A 24,421-nucleotide genomic window follows, 5' to 3' on the forward strand; every position below is an offset into this window, starting at 1 on the left:
TTTTAATGCAAGCAGTGTTAACTTTGCCCAAGTTCGCTTCAAACTCCAGATCTTCCTATTTCTCCTCTCTCCCATAGCTTGGATTACAGGGGTGTACCACTGCACTCTGCTGAGCTTCTAGGTTCTGTGGTTGGTGGCCTGAGAGAATGGTGGGATAGTGCCAGTTGATCAGGCACTAAGAAGAACTGTGAGAAAGGAGTGTAAGGTGCTGCCGCTGGCGGGGTGCAGAGGAGCCCCCCTCCTCCTAGACCTGCTCCTGCTGGGTAGAGATAGTGTCTAGCCAGGCACAGGTGGCTCATATCTGTAATCCAGCTGCTCAGGAGGCTGAGATCTGAGCCATCATGGTTTGAAGCCATTCAGGATGAAAAAGTCCATGACACTTTTTTTTTTTTTAATGTAAAGGTGATATGCAGAAGGGTTACAGTTACATAAGTCAGGTAATGAGTACATTTCTTTCTGTCACCTCTTCCCTCACTTTCTCCCAGTTTTTTTCTCTCCTGACTCCCTCCATGAAACTCTTATCTCCAATTAACCACTAAGAGGAAGAAGTGCAGGGGCTGGGAAGGTGGCTCAGTGGTAGAGCACTTGCCTTGCATGCCTGAGGCTCTGGGTTCGATTCCTCAGCACCACATAAGCAAAAAGAAGAAAAAAAAAAAAAGAAAAGAAGAGGAAAAAGTGGAGCTGTGGCTCTAGTGGCAGAGCATGGGCCTTGAAGGAAAAAGCTAAGGAGAGAGAGAGAGCTCTGGCTCTGAGTTCAGGCCCCTGTAAGGACAAGGACAAGTCTGGCCAGTCTTCTTGCAAGGCCCAGGGCAAGCTGTAGACCAGGCCTGGACTAGAGGGAGGGCTGTGGCCTGGGAGGGAAGGTGGTCAGAAGGAGGCAAGGGGCAGTCAGAGGGAGGTTTTAGAGATGGAGAGGCCAGGCCTGTGGTGAGCTGGGGGGTGGGGGGGGGGGGAAGAGGGAAGACCAGTCCTCAGGCAGGGGCTGTGGCCCTGGGGCCATGCATGCCTGTGTCCTGGGGGAGGTGGTGGTGTCACATTGTCACATTCCAAGGGAAGGCCCACCCCACAGCCACCCTGCCACGCTTTGCCCTTGACTCACACGCACGTGGTTTGAGTGCATCAGCATGCTGGTGATCCTGCTGAACTGCGTGACCCTGGGCATGTACCAGCCCTGTGACGACATGGACTGCCTGTCGGAGCGCTGCAAGATCCTGCAGGTGAGCCTGGCCCCGCCCACCCGAGGCCCCCCCCCCAGTGTGGCCCCACCATGCAAGGCCCCGCCCCTGCCCCCCCGCAGCCCCGCCCCACCCGCCAGGCCAGGCCATCAGGCCCCACCCCCAGGGCGTGTCCACTCCCTTGAGCCTCTTGAGCCTTTGCTTCTGGATACACTGAACAGAGGAGCCAAGACCAGCACCCAGACCCCCATCCAGTGGGCCCATCCTAAGCTGGTTCCTTCTATAGAGCCTCTGGAGCCAGTCCTTAGTTTCTATCCTCGTTTGGCCACTCAGCCTACTGTGTGATCTGAAGTAGGCTGCTTAACTTCTCTGAGTCTCTAAAATGGGGTCACCCTGGGGGTCATTGCGGTGAGAACCACAGAAGAGAGTGCAGACCTAACACCTACGTCTAATTGTGTGGCGATGATTAAATTTTGTGAGATCTCCTGCCTCCTTCCCCCGGTGCCTTGTCACTACTCTGGGCTGAGGGAGTGTGTAGACAGGGCTGTGTGACCTGGGACAAGTTCATTTCCCTCTCTAGGCCAACCTCTCCTCAGTTGTGGAGTGACTGCATTGAACCAGGGCTTCTGAAGTTCTCTTCCTGCCCCAGGATCTTTCTAGAATCTTTCCCAAGCCCTCTTGCCCACACTCCTGTCCCCACCTCACATGCTGACTCTGGCTTGCTTCCTCTTGCGCGACAGGTCTTCGATGACTTCATTTTCATCTTCTTTGCCATGGAGATGGTGCTCAAGATGGTGGCACTGGGCATTTTCGGCAAGAAGTGCTACCTCGGAGACACGTGGAACCGCCTCGACTTCTTCATTGTCATGGCAGGGTAGGTAGTGGGCTGTGGTGCATGGAGGGTCCTGGGGCCGGCCTGGGCACTTCCTGAGGGCGAGGCGGGTGTCGGGGAGGGGGAGCAATGCCCCTGGCTGACCGACCCAGGGGCACAGGTGTCCCTCCCGTCCTGCATGTCCTCTTGCGCCGCCCGCAGAGCCCGCAGAGCAGGGGTCTGCGTTAAGCTGATTAAATGTGTGCCTGTGAAAAGTGCTGATACGAGTTAGCTGTATCCCGTCGTTATCACCTTCAGCGAGGTCACCCAGCGATGGAGGTGGAGGGCAGACACACACACACACACACACACACACACACACACACACACACACACACAGACACACACACACACACACACACACGGCCTGGCCCTCAACTATGGTCATTCCTTATGAACATAGGCTGTGTTAGGTGGGAAGAGTGCTTAGTCCAGGAGTTCAAGGCCAGACTGGGCAATAGATCAAGATCTGTCTGAAAAAAAATAAAAATAGCCTGGTGCTGGTGGCTCACGCGTGTAATCCTAGCTACTCAGGAGGCTGGGCTCTGAGGATCATGGTTTGAAGACAGTCCAAGCAAGAAAGTCTGTGAGACCTTATCTCTAGTGAACACACACACACACACACACACACACACACACACACACACACACACACACACACACACACACACACACGGCCTGGCCCTCAACTATGGTCATTCCTTATGAACATAGGCTGTGTTAGGTGGGAAGAGTGCTTAGTCCAGGAGTTCAAGGCCAGACTGGGCAATAGATCAAGATCTGTCTGAAAAAAAATAAAAATAGCCTGGTGCTGGTGGCTCACGCGTGTAATCCTAGCTACTCAGGAGGCTGGGCTCTGAGGATCATGGTTTGAAGACAGTCCAAGCAAGAAAGTCTGTGAGACCTTATCTCTAGTGAACCACCAGGAAACTGGAAGTGGAGCCATGGTTCCAAGTGGTAGAGCGCTAGCCTTGCAGCACGCAGGCCCTGAGTTCAAGCCACACAACTGACCACCACCACCACCACAAAACCCAGTAAGTCAGCTGCTGTGGCTCAAGCCTGTAATCCAAGCTACTTGGGAAGTAAAGATGGGGAGGGAAGAGGATCACAGGATTCCAGCCCAACCAATGGCCAAGCATGTGGCACATGCCTGTTACCCAGCTCTGTGTATGTGTGTGTATGTGGGGGGGTGGGGCGTAGGGATTCGTGCAGTGACACAGAGAAGCCCAGGTTAGACTGAAGCCTAGGCTAGCCTGGGCTTAAAGTAAGATCCCATCTTGAAGGTAATCTAGGAATAAAAAGGGCTGGAGGTATGGCTCAAGTGGTAGAATTTATGCGTTGAGTTCAATCTCCAGTATGCAAAAACCTTCGTAATGGTTAGGTATTGAAATAGGTAGGTTTAATCAGGTAAAGAGAACACCACGTGCTTTCAGGCAGGAAGAGAAGTTTATTTTACCAAACTGCTTGCCCTCCACATGGCCGAAGGAAGGGGTGGGCTTAAGTAGGGAAGGGGAGGGGAGAATGCCGCCAGATGAGGGAAGGTGTGGCCACACTGGATGCAGATGTGACCCTGGGACCCTCCCCTGGTCTGATGGGAAGCCTGGGGGGCCAGAGGCCAGGTTACAACTTAGGGCATTTGGTAAAGACTGCTCTCCGAGCCTCCTCCTACTTTGCCGGAATCCATCCAGCTGCCAGGACTTGGTGGGCACCACTGAGTATGGACATGGTTCAGGAGGAGAGCAGGAGACCAGCTGTGACAGGGGCCCACAGCAGTGGCAGTGTCTTCACACAGCGGTGGGGCGGGGGGGGGGGGGGGGGGGGGGGAGGGGGAACCAGGGCTGTGGGCGAGATCATGGGTCAGGGCAGAGGTGAGGCAGGGAGAGGGAAGTCTGGAGGCCACATGTGTCAGCGTGTATACATGAGAAGGTGGCGAGGTCTCGGAGTCAGGAGTCCACACCCCCATACTGAGTGCGTGGTCTGCTCCCAGTTTCCAGCTTCCTTTCCTCGCCGTGCTCTTCGGCCTCAGCCCACGGCTCACACGCATTTGGACCTAAGCAGAAGGCAGTTGGGGTTCAGTGGCTTCTTAGGGTACACATCACCCCCCTCCCCCTTGCCAGGTGCATTCTCCTTTTCATTTTGGTTTGGATGGAGAACAACCTTCAGTAATTTTTCAACAAAAAGGAGCTTGGAAAGTGTCATTTTCTTTGCAGTCTTGCTTGGCCAAGCATGTCCCTGTGATCTCGAGCAGGAAGGGCGCTTCGTGCTCATTCTAGTCTACAGTCATGTTGCTTTGATTTTTCTTTTCTCCTTTCGTTTCCTTTTTCTTTTCCTATCTCTCTCTCTGTCTCTTTCCTTCTTTCTGTCTTTCTGTCTTTCCTTTTTCTTTCTTTTTTGTTGGTTGTGGGGCTTGAACTCAGGGACTTGGCTCTGTCCCTGAGTTCTTGCTTGAAGCTAGTGTTCTACCACTAAGAGCCACAGCACCACTTCTGGTTTCCTGGTTAATGGGAGATAAGAGTCTCAGGGAATTTCCTGCCTAGGCTGGCTTCGAACTACAATCCTCAGATCTTAATCTCCTGAGCCAGGCCTGTGAGTCAGCTTCTCCCCTCCCCTCCCCTCCTCTCCCTTCCCCTCCCCTTCTCTTCTCTCCCCTCCCCTCCCCTTCCCTTCCCTTCCCTTCCCTTTCCTCCCTTCCCTTCCCTTCCCTTTCCTCCCCTCCCTTCCCCTTTCCTTTCCTTTCCCCTCCCTTCCCTTCCCCCTCTCTTTCCCTCCCCTCCCCTCCCCTCCCCTTCTCTCCCCTCCTCTTCCCCTCCCTTCCCTTCCCGTCCTGGTATTGGGGATTGAAATTTCGGCTTCCTTTTTGCCTAGCAAGCACTGTACCACTTGCACGACGACCCCAGCCCTACGGTTTTGTATTTTGGCTTTTGAGTCCAGTTCTCCTTAACTTTATTAGAACCAGCCTCAAACTGGAGAGCCTCCTGTCTCTGCCTCCTGAGTAGCTAGGATTTCAGGCATGGCCAGCTTGCCTGGTCTCAATGAGTGGCAACTTCTCTCCCTCTTCATGGCCTCAGTGTAGCCGTGCAGATGACGAGGTGTGCTGCAGGGAGCCCCAAGGAACCCCAGCTTCCTTTCTTGGAAGACAGCAGATTTTTTTTTTTTTTTTATGGATTCAATTTCACCCCAATCTCCTTATGGGTGCTAATTAGGTGTCATCAAGTTTCTTCTTGAAGGTAAGTTTGTGGCTAGAAGCGTGCTGAGTTTTCTTGTACCTTCGGAATCAGAGCCCTGTTTCTAGGGCAGGTCTAGAATTTGCAGAAGGGAGACTTGGGTATTCCGCCAGCCCACTCTCCTTCTAGAACTTACATTCTCCGGATCTTTTCTCCCAGTTTTCCTCTCTCACCTGTAATGGAGTGAGTCACCACTGGGCTAAAAGCAGGCCCTTGCCCCTTCTGCCGGAGTTCCTGTTTCTTTCTAGTCTTCCATCCCCCAACAACCTAATTGTTCTGGGAGGGGAATCTATGTTTTTTTTTTTTCTCCTGTTTTATGGATTCAATTTCACCCCAATCTCCTTATGGGTGCTAATTAGGTGTCATCAAGTTTCTTCTTGAAGGTAAGTTTGTAAATGCAAATTGAATTTGCATTTGTACCGCAAAGTGTAGAGTAATAACCATCCCACAAATTAAAGGGCACTCGGATTGCATTGATTATTTGGGGGAGAGGTGGGAGGGGACTGCAGCCAGCAGAGTTAGAGAGTGGTATGGGGCCTTGGGCATTGGGGAGAGTCCCAAGGAGATGCACCGTGAGAATCAAGGCCTGTGACAACCTGCAGGTGATAAAATCACAGTCTTTGCCTCTTCTGGTGGACAGATGTTGCACCTACCTCTGGAAAGTAGAAATTTTCACCATTGAACCAGCACCGGTGGCTCACGCCTGTCATCCTAGCTACTCAGGAGGCTGAGATCTGAGGATTGAGGTTCAAAGCTAGGTCCAGTTAACCACCAAAAAAACAAGAGCCAGAAGTGGAGCTGTGGCTCAAGTAGTAGAGCACCAGTCTTGAGCAAAAAAAGCTAAGGGTGAGCTCCCTTGCCCTGAGTTCAGGCTCCATTACGGGCACCTGCGAGTACACACACACACACACACACACACACACACACACCTCTATATATCGACATGTACCATCACAACAAAAAGCAGTGAACGAGACAAAGTTGTGTTTCCTCTGGATGACATCACAACAAAGCCTGCTCTTCCTTCCAAGTTCCAGGATGGTTGTCCTCACTCACTTGCCCAGGGGAGCCCATTGTTTGGCTGGCTCCATCCTGCACCTCCATGAGCAGCTCTCTGCCTTTTGGGCCTCTAGGGTCTGTATCTTGCTAAGCAATTCCCTCCAGTCTGTTCCTTTAAAAATAAATAAATAAATAAAGGCAATGGGACCTTCTGCTCCTGGCTGCTCCGGTTGGTGTGCCAGCACTGGGGCTTGAACTCAGGGCCTGGACACTGTCACTTAGCTATTTTGCTCAAGGCTGGTACTACGAATTGAGCCAAGGATCCACTTCTAGCTTCTGGTGGTTGATTGGAGATGAAAGTCTTAACGGACTTTCTTGCCTGGGCTGGCTTCGAACTGCAGTCCTTTGCTCTCAGCCTCTTGAGTAGCTGGGATTAAAGGTGTGAGCTGTGGGACCTAGGATCTAGAGTCCAGATGCGGGGTCCTGCCCCCACCTGGTCCTGCCTCTCCTGAGCTGCCCTCATCCCCCACAGGCCCACCCGGCTGGGTGCTATAAATGTTCTGTTTCCAGAGTAACAGCCTGACAGCCCAAGGATATTTCTTTCCTTCCTGCCCCACCCCTCCCTCAAATTACCGGGCTCCCAGAGCCTCACAGTTGGAAGGTGCCTTGGAGGTCATGGCGTTCCTCTCCACTTGGAGTCTGACTATCTCAGCCGCGTAGCTGCACCTGCTGCACGTGGCTCACTGCAAGGAACTCTCTGTCTCCTCAGGCAGCCAATGTCACATAGGGAATGCCTCGTGCTAGAAACTTCTGGCTTGTGCATGATGGTACCATTTATCCACGAAGTCAGCATGGATTGAGGCTTGCTGCACTCCAGGCTGGGTGTGTGCTAGGCCGGTAAGCAGAGGAAGGCGAAGGACACAGCTGTGTTTTGATCTCGAGGAGCTGGATTTAGGAAACACACACATACAACAGATCACCACAGATAACTTTCAACTGGGGCCTGCCATGTTTCCCGGAAGTACACAGGGCCATGAGGTTTTGGAATAAGGACCTGATTTCCAGCTGGGGGCTGGCATTGTTTGTGGAGTGCAAGCCCCAAACCCAGGAGTCCTACGTTAGATCTGACCATGTGTGCCCATGGCCCTGATAAAGAGACCTGGTGAAGAGCAGAGAAAGGAGGTGGATGACGTGACGGCTGGGGGAAGACAGCACTTCAGTACACCGCCAGCCATCTTCAGGGGTACCGACATTGATTTGGAGAGGGGGTGAGAAACATAGTCCCAGTTCACAGGTGTGGCCTGGTTGACCCTTAGCTCAGTCTTTGTCCTTGGAGGAGTCCTGGAGATGAGGGATCACTTTATCACTAGGCCAGACCCCCCGTACCACCACAAAACTCCCCCTAAAACCCACACAACAACAACAATCCAGATGCCTAGCTGAGTGTAGTGGCATACATCTATAATCCTAGCTACACAGAGGTGGAGATCAAAGGTGGAGGATCAAAGTCTAAGGCCAGCCAGGGCAAATAGTGGATGAAATTCCCATCTCAATCAACAACTAGGTGTGGTTGTCTGTGCTTGTCTGTCCTCCTGGTTACAACGGAAGGAGGATCTTGGGTATGAAGCTGGCCCTGGGCAAAAGGCATGAGATCCAGTCCCAAAAGCAGCTAACATAAAAAGGACTGAGGGTATGGCTCAAATGCTCCGTCCCCCCGAGCGTGACTTACTGAAGGTCACAAGTTGGTGAGGGGCAGAGTCTCTTGTTGCCTGGCTGAGGTCCTGATATTACATAATTTGTCGTGAATGTGCTTGGCTGCAAGCGACAGAAACCCAACCAATGGTGGCGTGAGTAACCGGCGTGGCTTTCTGACAACACCTAGTCCTGCGGATGGCCGTTCTGGCCATTATCTCTGCAGTGTGAGGCTGGCATCCTTGGGATTTTTTTCAGGCCTTTCTTTTATGGTCACAAGGCAGTGGCTAAGCCGTGGGTGTCTTGTCTGAATTGAAGGCTGGAAGGATGAAGAGAGGCAGGGCAGTGCCAGCTGCGCCTGTCCTTTTGGATGACGAAAACAACATTTTCTTTTCCAGATTCCTCCCCTTCCCCACATACTTGGGCCGAACTGCGTCTCATGGCCCATCCTTGGCCAGAAAATCAGAAAACATTGAATCTGGTGTAATCAACCACAAGCTCTTCTATGGGGTCAGGCTGGGTCTGGAAGGAGAGAATGAACATGGGGTGGGTGGCCTCCTCTCTTGGGCCTTTCTGTTCCTTCCTCCACCCTCTGCCATGCAGTAGCCTCTGCTTGGCACCTCTGAGCTCTGCTAAGCTGGCAGGGCAGGGTCTGTACTGTGCTGAGAAACCTAAAAATGCCAGCCATGCAACCTTTTCCGAGGCCGGTATCTGCCAGCAGACCTAGCCATGGTCAGGGGTCAGGGGTCAGAGGTCATCACTGGGTGTTTCTAGAAGCCTGTGAAACTGGCCTCCCTCCTGTGTGGGGTGGGACTCCAGGTGTGGGAAGGTGGGGAGCACCCTGCGGCCCCTGGGCTTGCGCTCTGATTTATCATGGATGTTACGGGTCTGCCTGTCTCCTGAGGACAGAGCTGAGGCCACCATCATCCTGCAGATCCCAGGGCTTGGCCCTGGGCCAGGACTGCCAAGGAGGCTCCGGGTTTCCTCTCTGTTGTGTGAGGCCCTCAGGGTGGGTGGGGGAACGGGAGCCATTTTTTGTTCAGCAGAGCCCTGTGGGTGGGCGAGGACCTGGGAGAGCTCCCCTGGGAATCTGAGTATGACTGGTGATCTCATTTGCATATGGGGCAGGGTTAGAGGGAGGTGGGGGTGGTCACTGTACAGGCGGTTTCCATGGAAACAGGATGGTAGCCAGCCAGGATGAGTGATAGAGGGAGTCACCATGATGCTTAAGCCAGGGGCCTGATAGTCAGGCATGAGTCAGGCAGGGCTGCTGGAGCTGCCTGGCACGGAAATGTCAAACCTGGTTAAGAGAGTCTACTAATGACTTCATTGCAAAGCCCGGGGGTCTCCAGCATCCTACAGGGTGTCGCAGACTGTGCACTCCCATCCCACAGCCCCGCTCACTCTTCCATGCTGATTTCTGTCCTTGGGCTCACCGCCTACTCCTGGCAGGAGATGTCTTTCCTTTTCCAGCCAGACCCTGAGGCCCAAACTGGGTCTATGCGCTTCGATTGGCTGATGTGAGGTATGTGCTCCTCCCTGGGCCAATCATAATAGACCTGGTTGATAGAGAGATTTGATTGGCCCGGGTAGGTGTAGGCCTACTTCATGCAGGTGTGAGGTCAGCCCCATCCATGCCATAAAGCCCGAGGGTCTGGAGGATGGAAAAACCCAAATCCCAGGCCCTGTTGTCCGTGGAGTGGAGAAGGGCATTGTGGGAATTGAGAAGACTGGGTCCAATGACCAGGCTCTGCATGCGCACACACACACACACACACACACACACACACACACACACACACACACGCATATGTTGGTAGTGGGATTTGAACTCAGGGCCTAAGTTCTATCTCTTAGCTTATTTACTCAAGGCTAGTACTCTACTACTTGAGCCATAGTTCCCCTTCTGGGTTTTGGCTGGTTAATTAGAGATAAGTCTCATAGACTTTCTTGCCTGGGCTGGCTTTGAACCTTGATCCTCAGATCACAGTCTCCTGAGTAGCTACAATTATAGCTGAGAGCCACTGCTCCTGGCTTGACCCAGCTCTTACACGTAGTTTCACGCCATGGAATCCCAAGATTAGGGTTTTGAAACTCATTTTACAGAGGAAGAAACAGAGACTGGGAAAGATGGACTGGCGCTGGAATGGCAACCTTCGAGTCCAGCGTCCCTCACAGCAGGAAGGGATGTCACTTTACCAGAGGCCCAAAGATTCTAGTGGGTTTGCCCCCAACCACTTCGGAAGCCTACCAGCCCTCAGAGAGCTGAGAAGTGACTCTTGAGACAAGCATTTCCCCCTAGCTCAGGTAGAATGTAGAGACCCCTCCACATCCCTCTAGCCTACTCTGTTTTCCAGCCCATCTGCTATGGTGCCAGGATCAGCCTTGGGTCACAGAGCTTTCTCCCATGGGAGAGACCCCAGGAGGAGAGTGTGGACACACAGAATCCTGCACTGTTGACTGGGCATCCTGTGTTGCCTGGGCAGTCCTGTAAGAGAGGAAGGACTGGGACAGAGCTAGACTGGGGACTTGGAGGGTCGTCTTGGTGAATCCCAATAGGAAGGGGGCTCGGGGGCTCGCTTGGGGAGGGGCTCCTCTCATTCCTGAGGGCTGCACCTCCTAATGTCCCCTTGGTGGGCACTGAGCATTTTGGTGTGTGAATTTGGGGGCACACAGACATTCAGTAGGTGAAATGTTCCTTAGATTGTAAGGTGCCAGCCAGAGTCAGGGCTCAGTATTACTCCTCGGTCTGCTTCCCCTCTGTCCCTGAGCACTGGTTGTGTATTGAGTGCTGAGCTGGCATGGAAGGCCGAGGTCTGGTTATCAACAGACACAAACCTGAGTTGTCACTGTGACAGATGATCTGGGATTCCTCATATCTCAGCTTCCTTCCTATTAATTACATCTTCAATTATATTCTAAGAAAGCTCCTCCCTCCCGTGTGGGCCCCCCTCCCATCCCTTTGCAAAGAGTGAGCAAACACTATTTTTATCGGCATCATGTAGAAAAGCCAGCCCCTGGGTGGGGAAGTTCTGGAAGGATTCTGGAGCTCACTCATTTGATGTTGTTCTTTTCAGCTTTTCTTTTTTCCCCTTTCTAATCTCATCTCTCAAGTTATTTATTTTTTTACTCATTAAAATATAGTCTGTTACGAGGTTTGGACTTAGGGCCTGGGTGTTACCCTGAGCGCGCATGCTCAAGGCTAAACTTTCACCACTTTGAGCCACAGTTCCACTTCCAGCATTCTGGGGAGTAATTGGAGATGAGTCTCACAGACTTTCCTGTCTGGGCTGGCTTTGAACCTCGATCCTCAGATCTCAATCCTTTGAGCAGCTAGGATTACAGGTGTGGGCTACCGGTGCCTCGCTCATGTTATTAGCTTGGAAAGGCTGGGAAGGATTCGCAAGCCTGAGACGGCCTGGTGCAGTCTGGGAGCTGGAATGTTCCTTGTCCCTGGCACCCCGGGGGAGTAGGGTGGACGGCTCAGGGATACCAGCGCCTGCTGCTTGGGTTTTCTTGGCCCTTCCTGCCTGGACTTCTCTAAGCAGGCAGTGGGAGGCTGGAAGGACTTCAGCAGGTGTCACGTGACTCTCGTGTGCTTGTGAACTGAGTCAGTGTTTTGTGTGATGCTGGGTGACACTCGTGTGGCTCTTCAGGCTCAGGTCCTGCCCGCTCTGGGTCTGTTTGAGCTCATTTCCATCCAGTCTCTTGCCCAGGTCATCCTGGCCGCTCTGGGTTCTAACCACTGGACCACACGGCCTCCAGGGGTGCTGGCTCATCTAGGGAACTGCAGTCAGTGTTGGGAGGCTTGTATCCCCCGAAGGTGGTCATGCTACCCAGGCTTCGCTGATGACAGATGGGAGGTGGGTGGCACAGAGCTCCTGCACCCCCTATGCCTGGCTGGGTCATTTGGGGTCTCTCTGGGCCTTGCTTCTTTGGGGTGCAATTAGGTGGGGACAGGTGCATAAGGCCCTGGGCAGGTTCTGAGGGCCCAGGGCCAGCCAGGATGCTGGGCTTCAAGCTGCAGAGACTCTCCCAGTCCTGGACCCCAAAGGAAGGTCCTGTACCCAGTGCTGTGCCGTGAGCAGTGGCCGAGATTCACGCGCAGCTGGAGGGAGCTGCTCTGGCCATATGGCAAGGATGCCGCCCCTCAGGGGCTGTGCCAGTCTGTGGCCTCTTGTTGAAGCCAGGGAGAGGAAACGCCTGAAGAGCCCTGGTTACTTTACCCTCCTGGCCCAGGAGACCAGCCAGGAACTGAGTTAAGTCCCTCTCCTTCTGGGGCTTCCAGGACGGAAGTGCTCGCTTTAAAACAAAATTACTTACCTAATTAGGTGCTTGAGAGCTGGCAGGAGAGCTGGGGGGGAGATGGTTGGATTTCTTTTTAAAAGACTTTTAGCACCAACGCTGTGTGATAAAGTCACTGTGTAATTAGGAATTAATTTCTCACCTCCCCAAAGGGATGTCTTACCGGTGGGGGGGCCGGGGGGGGTGGGCTACGGGAAAGTCAGCCCTGTGTTTATCCACCCACTCAGCGCCCCTTCTCACTTTGTCTGCTTTGGAGTGGAGCAGGGTGGGGGTGGCCACGCGTCATGGGGCGACGCGAGGAGGGGAAAAGCCAGCGTTGTCCCTGTGGGTGGCGCTGGGCGCAAGGCTGCGGGAGCAGTCATGCCGGTGTGTTCCCTGAGGGCCGTGGGGGGACCTGGGGCTGCAGAGGTCCGAGGACAAGAGAGGCGCACGTCCGGTGTCACAGAGTCCCCGAGGGACAGCTGCCCTGAGGGCGCTCTTCCTGTCTGTCCTGTGGCCCGCCAGGTCAGCTGTGTCCTGTCCCAGACAGTGCCCTGCATCCTGGCCAGCTTTCTTCTGGACCAGGGCCATGGAGAACTTTCTCCATGGGAGCTACCCTTATCTTTTCACCGGTGGATGTCGCCCGTAGCCTCCACCCTCCAGCCTCCACTCTCCAGCCTCCACTCGCTCCTTTTCTCTAGTGCTGGGCATGGAAATCAAGGGCCTTGTACCCACTCAGGAAGCAGTGCTCCACCACCAGCTCCCTGGCCCAGCTCGGCCCGCGCTCCCTCCACATGGACTCTTGGGGGCTCCAGGATGCCACCACACCTGCTGCCCGCAACGACGGTGACCTGGGGTGAACAGCCCTCCTTGGCTTTTCCTTCTTCCTCCTCCTCCTCCTCCCACCCTTCCTGGGATTCCCCCCAAGTAAGGGACTTTCCTGAGTTACTGGCTCAGGGCCTGCGCTGAGGGGAGCCCACGTCCTCCGGGAGGTGTGAACGGCACGCCTCGTGGTGGGCTGCGTCTGTGGCGCTAAGCGGGGTGAGAAGAGCTTCCTGGGGGAGGCGGTGCTGGAAGGCAGGAAGGGGCTGTGCTCGGGGCTGCTGATGGGCCGGGCTGAACACAGAGGGCGAATGGACCAGGGGCCCTAGCCAGAGGCCACACTGGGTGTGTGTGTGTGGGGGGGCACAGCTCAGTCTGGTTTGGAAGGTTTGTGGTGATGCGCTGGGAGGAGGAGGCTGCAGGGGAAGGAGGACAGGCAGGAAGAGGCTGGCATTAGGGGAGAGGGGTGTGATGGTTGGTACAGGAGGAGCTGAGCGGCTCACCCACGTGCTGCTGCTTGAGGCTTCCATGGCGTGAGCCCAGAGTTTCTGCCCTTCCACCGTCCCCAGCTCTTCCTGCCACCCCTGTCTTGGCTAGTGGCCCCTTCCTGTCCTCCTCTCCTCAGAGAAGAATGAGAACTGCTGGTTCTTCACCTCTTACGGGTGCCTTCTTCTCTTCCTTTTATTTTTTTGTCAGTCATGGGACTTGAACTCTGGGCCTGGGCACTGTCCCGCAGCTCTTCAGCTCGAGGCTAGTGCTCTACCACTTGAGCCACAGCACCACTCCTGGTTTTTTGAGTGATTCATTGGAGATAAGAGTCTCACAGCCTTTCCTGCCTGGGCTGGCTTTGAACTGTGATCCTCAGATCTCAGCCTCTTGAGTAGCTAGGTTGACAGGTGTGAGCCACCAGCGCCCAGCATTTTTTTTTTCTAAACTACCAAATGTATGTATGTACTTTCCTACTCCCCCACCCCCACCCCCATTGGGTCACAACTGTCAAGAGAGGAGGAACCCGAGATAAATGTTTAGGCCAATGGATTCCCCGAAAGGACTGTACAATATCAAGATCTTTCCTTGCTGAGCTCCCTGGCAGCCAAGTGGAAAAAGGGGAACATCACATTTCCCCCCAGCTGATTGGAAGGTATATTCCTACCTGGAGGTCAGGTCTGGGGTGAATGGAAGGGGCTGGGTTAATCATATTTGGTTTCAGGTCAGCCTAACGTGGACCTGCTCAGGCTTTGAGGCTTTGGAGTTCCCAAGGCATTCCTTGGGGATGGAGGGGTCCGTGGGTCCGTGGAGTGAGTGTCCGGGCTTTGTGAGTCTGGCCAGCCTCTCATGGCAAGGCTGGGTCGGGGAGGCATTCCCCTCCTCCCACCCAAAGCTTACTAGCCAGGCAGTGTGGGGCACCATGCCACCCAGCCCTGAATTGTATTTCATCAGGACACTGGGCCCACCTCTTCCTGACACCCTTCTTTGTGGCCAACACAGAATGGAGAAAACACCATTACCCAGGGCCCCTGCACCCCCCGCCTGTCCTGGGGCACAGCCGTGGGTGACACCCACAGTTAGCTAGAACAGATATCCCATGATATCTGGGTACCTGGGCTTCCCCAGGAGGAATGGCAAAGCCGGGGTGGCAGGGCGGGGTGGGGAGTTGGACAGGAGGAGGCCGGCAGAGGTGGCCCGTGGCAGCAGCTCTGTCCTGGTCCCAGGTCCCGAGCAGCGTGCCGCACGGGTGCGGGCACCTCCAGCTGGGTGACACAGGGAAATTGCTAGAAAGTCCCTGGTTCTGTTGCTAGCAGTCCGTGGAGCCTCGTATGAGCGCCTGCCGGGGCTGAGCGAGTGCTCTGGGGCGCGGGTGTGCAGTCCATGAGGGGTTCAACCCCCAAGCTGTGCCACCCCCCCCCCCCCCCCCCCCCCCGGGCAGGAGCCTGAGAAGATGGGGTGCAGTAGGTGGAGGGTCCTGGGGATGGTGGGTGGGGCATGGTGAGGGACTGCCCGTCGGGGAGGGGGCTCCCCAGGCTGGGGTGCGCCTGTGCGCGTGCCCGGCGTGTGCCACGCCCGCAGCGCCTCCGTCACACGCATCTGCGCCTAAGAGGGTGATGGCGTGGCTCCCGCATGTGGGATCCTCACGTGGCCCCACGCGCGGCTGGCCCTGCCCCCCCCCCCCAGCACCCCAGACGGTTCCTCTAGGCTCTGTCTCCAGTGACTTACTTTTTTGGGTCATTCCCCCCCAACCCCCATCTGGATGTGGGTGGAAGTAGGAGAGAGAGAGAGAGAGAGAGTGTGTGTGTGTGTGTGTGTGTGTGTGTGTGTGTGTGCGCGCGCGCGCGCGCCCATGCGCAGGTGCGTTGGGCTGCACCCTTGGAGCTGAGCATGCGCAGCAGCGGGGTGGGGGGTGGCTGGGGGCATCTCAGGCGAAGCAGCTCTCACTCAATGACTGAAGGCAGCAGGAGGGGGTGGGAGCAGGTTGGTGCCGTGTGCAGAGGCGCCTTCCTCTCTGGCTGATGGAGGTGGCAGGTGTCTGCGGGATGGAGCGTGAGCGGGGGTGGGGAGGCCCCGGTTGGCAAGTTCCCCAGCGTTGGGCTTGTCTTTCCGTGGGGAGGGACCATGGTGCGTGAGCGTTGCCCTTCATGGGAGCTCTGGGAAGACCCCTTGGAAGAGGCGAGCGCCTCCCCCGGGCTGCGAGGCTGGCGGGCCATGGGTCCATGGCTGTGACATGCTGGTCCACTCTGGTGCATTGGCCCATCTCGCCATGAGCTTGGCATGGAGGAGCTTCGAGGACTCAGGGACCTGCCTAGGGACCCTTTAGGCAGGGGCAGGCTTTCGTGGATGGAGATGGGGTGGACCCTTGGCTGGGACAGCTTGGACCCAAGCCCCGGGCTGGGGAGATGTGGCACGTGTGAGGCTGGAGCTGGGCGGCGCCAGTCCACTCAAGACCCCATGGAAAGTACACCCTCCCGCCACCTTCCAGATGTACAGCTTGATGTGAGGCAGGGCAGAGAGGAGGCCAGGCCTGGTAGGTCTCCTGATGCCCCCTACATCTGTGGAGACCCAAGGACAGGTCAGACAGCCCTCCCCCCTTGATATGAGTCTAACAAATGGCCAGGGTCCACACTGTCAGAGACATAGCCCAGATTCTGACCCCCGGTGGGCGTGGCTGGCCTGCGTGGGTGCCTCCCACCCCTCCCTCACTCTCTCCCTCTTCTCTGCAGGATGGTGGAGTACTCCTTGGACCTTCAGAACATCAACCTGTCGGCCATCCGCACTGTGCGTGTCCTGAGGCCCCTCAAAGCCATCAACCGTGTGCCCAGTGAGTTGCGCTTCCTGACCACCCATCCCCATCCCCCAGACAGGCATGGCCCCAGTGCCACAGAACTTGTGGGCCTTCATCTGGGCCTGAGGAGGCCAGACAGTGACCCTGATGCCTTTGGGTCCCCAGGTAACTGACATCTCTTTCAGCTCCTGGGGTCTGACTGTCAGGCATTACACATTCTTTGGGACTGGAAGGTGAGCTTGACTATGAAGAGAAGGGGAGGCACGTGCAGCATTGCTGGGTGGTGGGTTCAGACGTCCTGACAGACTTACAGCTTGAACTCTGTCACCTACTCATTCACAGACCTATCCACCTGTCTACCTGTCCATCCACACATCCATTCATCCATCCATCATCCATCCATCCACACATCATCCCCCCATCCATCATCCATTCATCTAACATCCATCCATCCATGCACACTATCCTCCATTCATCCATCTATCCACTGTCCACCATCCATCCCCATGTCTTTTCATCCACCCATCTATCCATCATCCATCTCCATCCATTCACAGATCCACCCATCCATCATCCACTCACCCATTTATTCATCAACCAACCCATCCACTCATCTACCTATTCTGCCACCCACCCATCATCTACTCATCCATCTATCCACCCACATATCCTATCCATCCATTCACCCACCCACCCACCTTGTAACCACAAGCCCGGCATTGTCCTATTTGCATCTTTCTGAGCCTTACAGTTACATTGAGGGGGAGGTGGGCTATTTTCCCTCTAGAGATGAAAAAATCTGAGACTTGGAGGCATGGTTTCCTGCCCAAGGATGCTCTTCCATAGTGGCCGGCGAGGTCTCCTGATTCCTCTGCTGCCCAGTGTTGGGGTGGGCTGGGGGAGAGGGGGGGAGGGAGGGCCATGCCCACACAGAGCCTTCAGTCCTGAGTGGGACAGGAGGTTTGTTTGTGGTCTAGGTACTTGGCATACTGATGGCTGTGATTTAATCTTCTCAACAATCTGTGTGAAGCTCAGAGAGCTTAAGTATCTTCTGAAGGTTCACACAGCTGTTTGGCAGCTGGGCAGGGATGTGAGCAGAATTCTGTCTGTGCTAAGCCTACTTCTTTCCTTGGCCCTGTCTGAGTCATTGAACCTGTGTCTTTATCTGTACCATATCTCCCTCCACACTCAGCACTGTCCCACCTTGACCAGCATCAGTGCTGTGGCCGTGGGGCTCTGTTTCCTGCTCCAGCCAGTCCATCTCTTTGGGGTCCATCTGCCTCCTGGCTCTGGGCTTGCAGAGCAGAGAGTAGTACTTAGACAAGCAGGCTGGTGGCCAAGAAGCCAGGATGTGTGGGGCAAGGTGGCCAGAAGAGGCCAAAGTGGGCCAGGCCTGGGGGTTTCTGGATCCCTGCTCTGTCCTGCAAAGGGCAGGTGGGCTGAAGTTAGGGGATGAAAAGACCTTGTGGGGCCAGTGTCTCTCAGGACACCAGGGCCGCCTCTCCACACATGGACCTTGAGAGCTAGTGGGAGGGGTAAGGGAGGGGGGTTAGATAAGGGGAGAAGGTGGGAAGGTGCTCTGCCTGTCACTTCCTCCACTGCCCTGGGGTGACCCTGGGGACAGGGAAGGGTCACCTTTCCCTGAGAGGCTGTGGTAGGGCTGGTTTTCCTTATCTTTCTCACTTAAAGCTCCTTAAAGATCAGTTTTCCATTGCTGTGACAGACACAACTTCAGGAGAGGAAAGATTTAAGTTGGCTCATGGTTTCAGAGGTTGTAGTCCAGGGGGACTGGTGCCATGGCTGCTGGGCCTGTGGTAAGGCAAAGAGTCATGGTGGAGAGGGGGTAGAGGAGAGCTGCTCACCTCATGGCAGCCAGGAAGCAGACAGAAAGATAGACATCACCTTTTGACAGCCGGGAAACAGACAGACAAACAGATACACACACACACACACACACACACACACACACACACACACACACACACTCACACCTTCCCTTATCCCTCCCCCCATCCCACAGATTGTACCACCGGGGAGGAGGTTGGTAGAGGAGAGCTGCTTACCTTATGGAAGCCAGGAAGCAGAGAGACACAGAGGAAGGAGCTCCAGGGCCATTCACAGTGTCCCAACCAGGAAGCAACCAGTTGCTTCTTCCAGCCAGGCCTTGCCTCCTAGTTCCCATGCCTTGCCCATAGTGCCGTTGTGCTCTAGTCCTTGAGGGGTGACTCCACTGGTGAAGGAGAGCTGCCCTGGTGCTGTCACCTCTTGGCGATTGGATTTGTTGGCTGGGGACCGAGCCTTCCACACATGAGCCTTTCTGTGTGTGGGGAGGTGGAGGATGCTGCATATACCTTTCTTAGCTGAAAACTAGCTTCATCTCACTTAGCAAACATGGAATCAGGCTGAGATGGAATCATGAGCAGCCAATGTCACCCAGCGAAGCAGTGGCAGAAGCCAGCCAGGAGTCCAAGTGTCTAACCAGTGCCCTTCCCCAGCTGCCTGTGTAGGACAGAGAGCCAAGGGTGCTGGTGGAGAGCAGTATGAGGCCAGGGTGGGGAGGGTACTGGGCTGCATGGCTGGGGTCCTCGGGAAGAAGCTGGAGTCTGAGCTGAGGGTCAGAGGCCTGGGGGTTAGCACATTGGGAAGGCCTAGGGGCAGAGGGGAGGCAGGAAGGCCAGGACAGAGGCTGGGAGGGAGTTCAGGTGCTAGCCAGTTGTGGGGGGCAGGGGCCTGGGTCTGGAGACCACAGGGCCGTGTGTGGATGGCCTGTGTGCCTGAGGAATCTGAGAGCCGTGGACGAGGCCCGCAGGGGTGCGTAGGGTGGGCTGGGCTCGGGGGACTGCTCTGTGTGGGCTGCTGTGGAGGGATGGAGGAGATGGGGTTCCTGGCCCCAGCCCAGGTCCTGAGGGTCATGGAGCGTCTGGGCAGGAGGGAAGGGAGGAAAGGGCTAGAACAGCCAGGGGGCATCTCTTCAGAGCCTTCTCCACTTCTGTGCTGGAGGATGGCAGATTACGGTCACATTCCTGCCGTAGAGCCCACGGGCTGAGTGCGTGAGCACGTGAGCGTATGTGCACGAGGGGTGTGCCTGGGTATGTCACGGGTGCCCGCGTCCCTCCTTTCCTCCTGGCCCCATCTCTTCTGCTGTGTACAGAGCGGCTGTCCCAGCCTCCTCCCCGCCCCCCCCCAGGGCCAGCAGGCCTGATTTCTGGTGAAGGGCGGGGGGGGGGGGGGCCTGACCTCTGCACCCCTGCCCTGATGGAGGTTCCAGCTACTGAGGCTTTGGTTCCAGAAAGCCAGGGAGGAGCTCAGCCCTCCTCAGGACTTCCCTCCAGCTCCCAGCCCTGCTGGCAACCCCGATTCCATTCCACCTTCCGATGTGACTCTTGGAGTCTCCAGAATTAGGGAGAGGCTGTTAGTGTTAACCCAGGGTCCGAACGGCTGCCAGATTGGCGAACGGCAGTGCTCCGCCAGTCACGGTTCCTAAGATCAATTCATGTTTGTAAGTAATTAATTACCAGGCACAGAGACTGTTAGTACCTGTGTGACTCTGAGGTGCATCGATCCAGCCCCACAGTTCACAGGCGAGGCAGCTTCTCTGCTTCTCCGGGAATGAGTACCTTGCGGTGGTGGGGGCAGGGAGGCTCTTGGAAGTTCTTCCTACAGAGGTTTTGTGGTTGTCTCTTTCCTGCTCTCTCCTCCCCACCCACCTTTTGGTGGTAGTAGTGATTGAACTCAGGGCCTCACACTTGCTGGTCTTGCTTGCTTGACTGGTGCTCTGCCGCTTCAGCCACACCTCCAGCTTAGCTTTTTGCTGCCTATTTTGGAGATGGAACCTTGTATTCTTTGCTGCTTGTGCTGGCTTTGAACGTTGATCTTCTGGATCTCAGTCTCCTGAGTAGCTAGGATTATAGAAGTGAGCTACTATCGCCAGTCTTGGGATGCCACTTTTCATGAATTTTTTTAAAAAAATGTGTTTGCTTTGGTGTTTTGAGACCAGGTCTCTCGGGGTAGTTCAGGATGGCCTTGTACCCTGGGTCTGAAATACAGAGATTACGGGATTGTACCCTCGTGCCTGGGTCGTCTATTAAAAAAAATGAAATAAATAAAAAGGAATTTCCCAAGTCGTGTCCTTAGAGCTGTGCCCGTAGCTCTCATTTCTGCCACTAGATGGCAAGCTAGAGAGCGGTACTAGACAGAGTCAGATCCTGGGTTATTAATTGCACCTCTGTGGGGAGTGGGCTGTCTGCCATTCCAAAAAGTGCACTGGAGTTTGCAGAGATCTGTTGGGAAGACTCATCCAGGGGTCCGGAGCTGCAAGTTCTGGCCTCAGCTCCGCCATGTTCTGCTATGGGACCTGGGCCTCAGTTTCCCTAGCTGCACAGAGCAGAAAGAGGGACTGGATTAGCTGTATGCCTCAGCTTTGTCGGGGATGGGTGGGGGATGTGGAAGTCAGGGAACTCTACAGACTTGTAAAATGTGTCTCTCTAGCCCATCACGGCTGTCTCTGTCCAGGCCCACTCCCCTCCCCCCCATGGGGTAAAGGCACGGCATAAAGGAGCTGGGGAGGAAGGGAGGAAGCTAAGTTGTGGTTCCTTGCTGTGTGACCTTTTACCAATCACTGCCCCTCTCTGGGCCTGAGTATAATGGGGCTGCTTTATCTCTACATATCCTCTCCTGACACCAGCCTGGGCCCTCCCTTGTGCCCGCCACTAGTGCTTCCCTCAGCTCATTGGCTGAGCCCTTTCACAGGTAAATAAGTAGTCAGTGCCAGGACTCTAGACAGCCACGTCTGCAGTGAGATTAACCCTGCCCTGGGATCCCCGCCAAGGCGTGCCCTTCTCCTGAAGGAGATAAGCCTGCAGAGAAGGAAGGAAAGAAGGAGGGCTGGGTACCAGGGGCTCATGCCCAGCTACTCAGGAGGCTGAGATCTGAAGACTATGGTTAAAGCCAGCTTGAGCAGAAAAGCCTGTGAAACTTGTTTTTTTCTCTCTCTTTCTCTCTCTCTCTTTTTGGTGGTCCTGGGGCTTGAATTCAGGGCCTGGGTGCAGACCCTGAGCTTCTTTTGCTCAAGGGTAGTGCTCTACCACTTGAACTACAGCTCTACTTTTGGCTTTTTTGGTACTTCAGTGGATAAGAGTCTCTCGGACTTTCCTGCCTGGGCTGGCTTTGAACTGTGATCCTCAGATCTCAACCTCCTGAGTAGCTAGGATTATAAGAGTGAGCCACTGGCACTCAGCCTTATCTCCATTTAACTACCACTCCCCCCCAAACTCCCAAATACCCCAAAACTGACAGGGGGTCTGTGACTCAAGTGGTAGAACATTAGCCTTAAGTTAGAAAAAAATAAAAGAGAGGGAGGGGGGAAGGGAGGATGGGGTGGGAGAAGAGGGAGGGGAGGAGAGGGGATGAAGTAGAGCCCCTCCCCTTGCAGGATTGCTGCCTTCCCGGAGGAGATTGGGGGGGGGGCATCTGCCTGCTTCTGGGGAGGAGGGGGAGGGGACAGGGTGACAGGACAGTGAGGTGGAGGCCAGGCGGTGAGGCGGACAGCTGCGCAGGTCGTGTTTGAGCTCTGTTCTCCAGGTCAGGAGGGACCTGGGACAGGACACCAGGTCAGCTGGTTGAAGACAGCATCAGCCAGGGCCTGGTGTGGGGGTGAGGACCCCACATGCTCTGAGGCCTCACAGAGGGGGGCAGGGCATGGGGAGGCTGTCCCAGGCCACTGGGGGGATCTTTGGTGAGGGAGGGGCCCCAACAGCTCTGGGGAGGGCCAAGGCCTCCTGAGAGGGAGCAGATGGGGTGCTGCTTTGACTAGGTACTGTGGGCCCCCACCAGTGCCCAGGCCTTTCCTCGGCTGGAGCCAGTAAGCTGTCAGGCGGCCCGTCTGCTCCCTGGCCTGGCCTCCGGGCCGCCCACCGTGCCCCTGATTAGCCGGCATTGGCAACGCCAGGGCAGCAGACGGCCTCTCCCGCCGCCCAGCGCCCTCCACTGACCTAGCTGAGCTAGAGAACACGGAGGCCTGTGCCAGGCCGCAGTCTCGGCGCCCCTGTTTCTCCGCCTCCCCTCCCCCTGGCCGCAAGCTGTGCCCCTGGCAGAGGCTGGCACGTGCCCAGCCATTTCTACTTGAGCTGGCCTGGCAGAGTGGCCTGGCTAATCTGGGCTGACAGGTTCTGTCTGTGGAGAGTGCCCAAACCTCAAGGGGAGATGGCGGGGAGGAAGCTCACCCCCTCCCTGCCACGGAGGGCCCCCCACCCCGCTGCCCTGCGTCTCCTCCCCTGAGGGCAGAGAGTCAGAGCAGCTCTCTCCATGTGGCCTCTGCCCTGAGACCACCCACGTCCGATGCCCTGGCTGGACCCCTCTGCTGGACTCCAGGCCCTGAGAGCTCATGAAACGACTTCTTAAAGATACACACTAGGTACCCCCAAACCTGCATGTCCAGATGGAGCCCAGTCTCTCCTGCTGGCCACCCCCCTGACCCTGGCTGCTCAGGCCACAAAGCTGGCACGGCCCTGCCTCCTTCCTTCCTTCCTTCCTGTCACCTCCTCTCCTTTGGCTCAGTGATCAGAGCACCTCCAGAGAGAGTCTGCCCTGACCTGCCTCCTCCGCTGTGCTCATCTGCCGGGGCCCCATGGTCCTCTGGCTTGTGGCAGTGGGGCCGGCCCAGAGTCTAAGGGTACAGGGTGAGGAGTCTATCTCTCCGGGGCCTTACTCCAGTCCCAGAGGAGAGCCTCCACCACATGGCCACTATTGTCATCCTGGCTACCAAGCCCACTCTGGGCAGGTTAGGAGAACACAGCCCTGAAGCCACAGTGCTCTCGATGTCCTGATGGAGGGAGACAGGTGTGGCAGCACCTCACAAAGCACCAGCTCAGCGCTGGGGACCAAAAGAAAGAAAGAAGAATCTAGGTTAGGAGGCTCCCACCTGTGATCCCAGCTACTGAGGAGGTGGCCATCAGGAGAACTGCATTTCAAGATCACCCCTTCCCCCATCTCAAAGAACAAGCTGGTGTGATGGTATGCACCTGCCACCCCAGTTATGGGAGGGGGATAAATAGGAGGGTTGTGGTTTGAGACCAGCCTTGGGTAAAACCCAAGACCCTAGCTCAAGAATAACTAGAACAGAAAGGGCTGGGTGTGTGTGTGAATCAACCGCTGGAGTCCTGTGTGTCCCCTCCTACTTTGAACTCCCTGAGTTAAAAACCAGCAACTGCTACAACACTGCCCTTGCTGGGCCAGGGCCGGGCTGACCACTGGTGAGCCCCAAGGGGACTGCAGGGGGGCTAAGGATTTGGACTTTCCGCCTGGAGAGAGCTCCTTTGTCAGGTGTCCTGGGCCCTGTTATGTTCTGAGAGTCTTGCTGGACAGGACCAGAGAGGGTGAGCTTGGGCTTGGGGGAGGGGGCTAGTTGTTCATCATTTTTGTGGGGCCACCTGTAGCCTGTCTGGGATCAGCGCCCCGAAAGCCCAGCAAACCCCTGTTGAAAGAGGAGGTGCTTATAGAGGGCTTTGTAACCAGCTCAGATGAGAAACAGGAATATCAGGGAGGGCTGCCTGAGGGAGGAGGCTGGCAGGAGGAAGGTGTGGAGGGAGATCCAAGGGTGGCTTGGAGGCAGGGGGTGATTTGAAAGGTGGTTTGTGGACGTTCTGTCTGTCTGTCTGTCTCTGTGGTCTGTCCTTCCTCCTTTTGCCCTGTCTCCCTCCATCTCTTCTCTCTCTCTGTTCTTTGCTTCCAGTTGTCTCTGTCTCTGTCTCTCTCCTCTCTTTGCCTGTGTGCCCAGTGCCGGGGGTGGGGGTGGTGGGTGGGGCCTGTGCTGTGTCCCCATCGGCCTGTCTCAGCTCATGATTTGACCTAACACATAAAGGAAGATTAGTGGAGGTCTCTGGGGCTCCCCCCCTATCCTGCGCCCTCCCTTCCCCTGGCACAGAGGCGACGTTACACTCCTTCAAAGTCCCTAATTAGCTAATTACGCTTCCACTGTGGGGCCCTGGGACCTTGGGGGCCCCTGGGAGAGCCAGGCAGGGAGCTGGGGGCCTCTGGGTTGAGGGAGGTGGAGGAGGGGGAGTGGACGCCGTTCTTGGAT

At 55.7% G+C, this 24,421-nt stretch overlaps 1 protein-coding gene across 1 annotated transcript in view; it reads left to right on the top strand.

The window, feature by feature from the left end:
* Nucleotides 1–24,421, top strand: part of Cacna1i (calcium voltage-gated channel subunit alpha1 I) — a 96,802-nt gene that overhangs the window by 28,420 nt on the left and 43,961 nt on the right. Inside the window, exons 3-5 of the mRNA XM_042698007.1 lie at nucleotides 1,106–1,217; nucleotides 1,916–2,049; nucleotides 16,283–16,380. Of these exons, the coding sequence (XP_042553941.1) occupies nucleotides 1,106–1,217; nucleotides 1,916–2,049; nucleotides 16,283–16,380 (344 nt within the window). The remainder of the gene's footprint in view (nucleotides 1–1,105; nucleotides 1,218–1,915; nucleotides 2,050–16,282; nucleotides 16,381–24,421) is intronic.

Source organism: Dipodomys spectabilis, unplaced genomic scaffold (assembly GCF_019054845.1).
Source record: "Dipodomys spectabilis isolate Male_0828 unplaced genomic scaffold, ASM1905484v1 ptg000230l, whole genome shotgun sequence".
NCBI lineage: Eukaryota > Metazoa > Chordata > Mammalia > Rodentia > Heteromyidae > Dipodomys > Dipodomys spectabilis.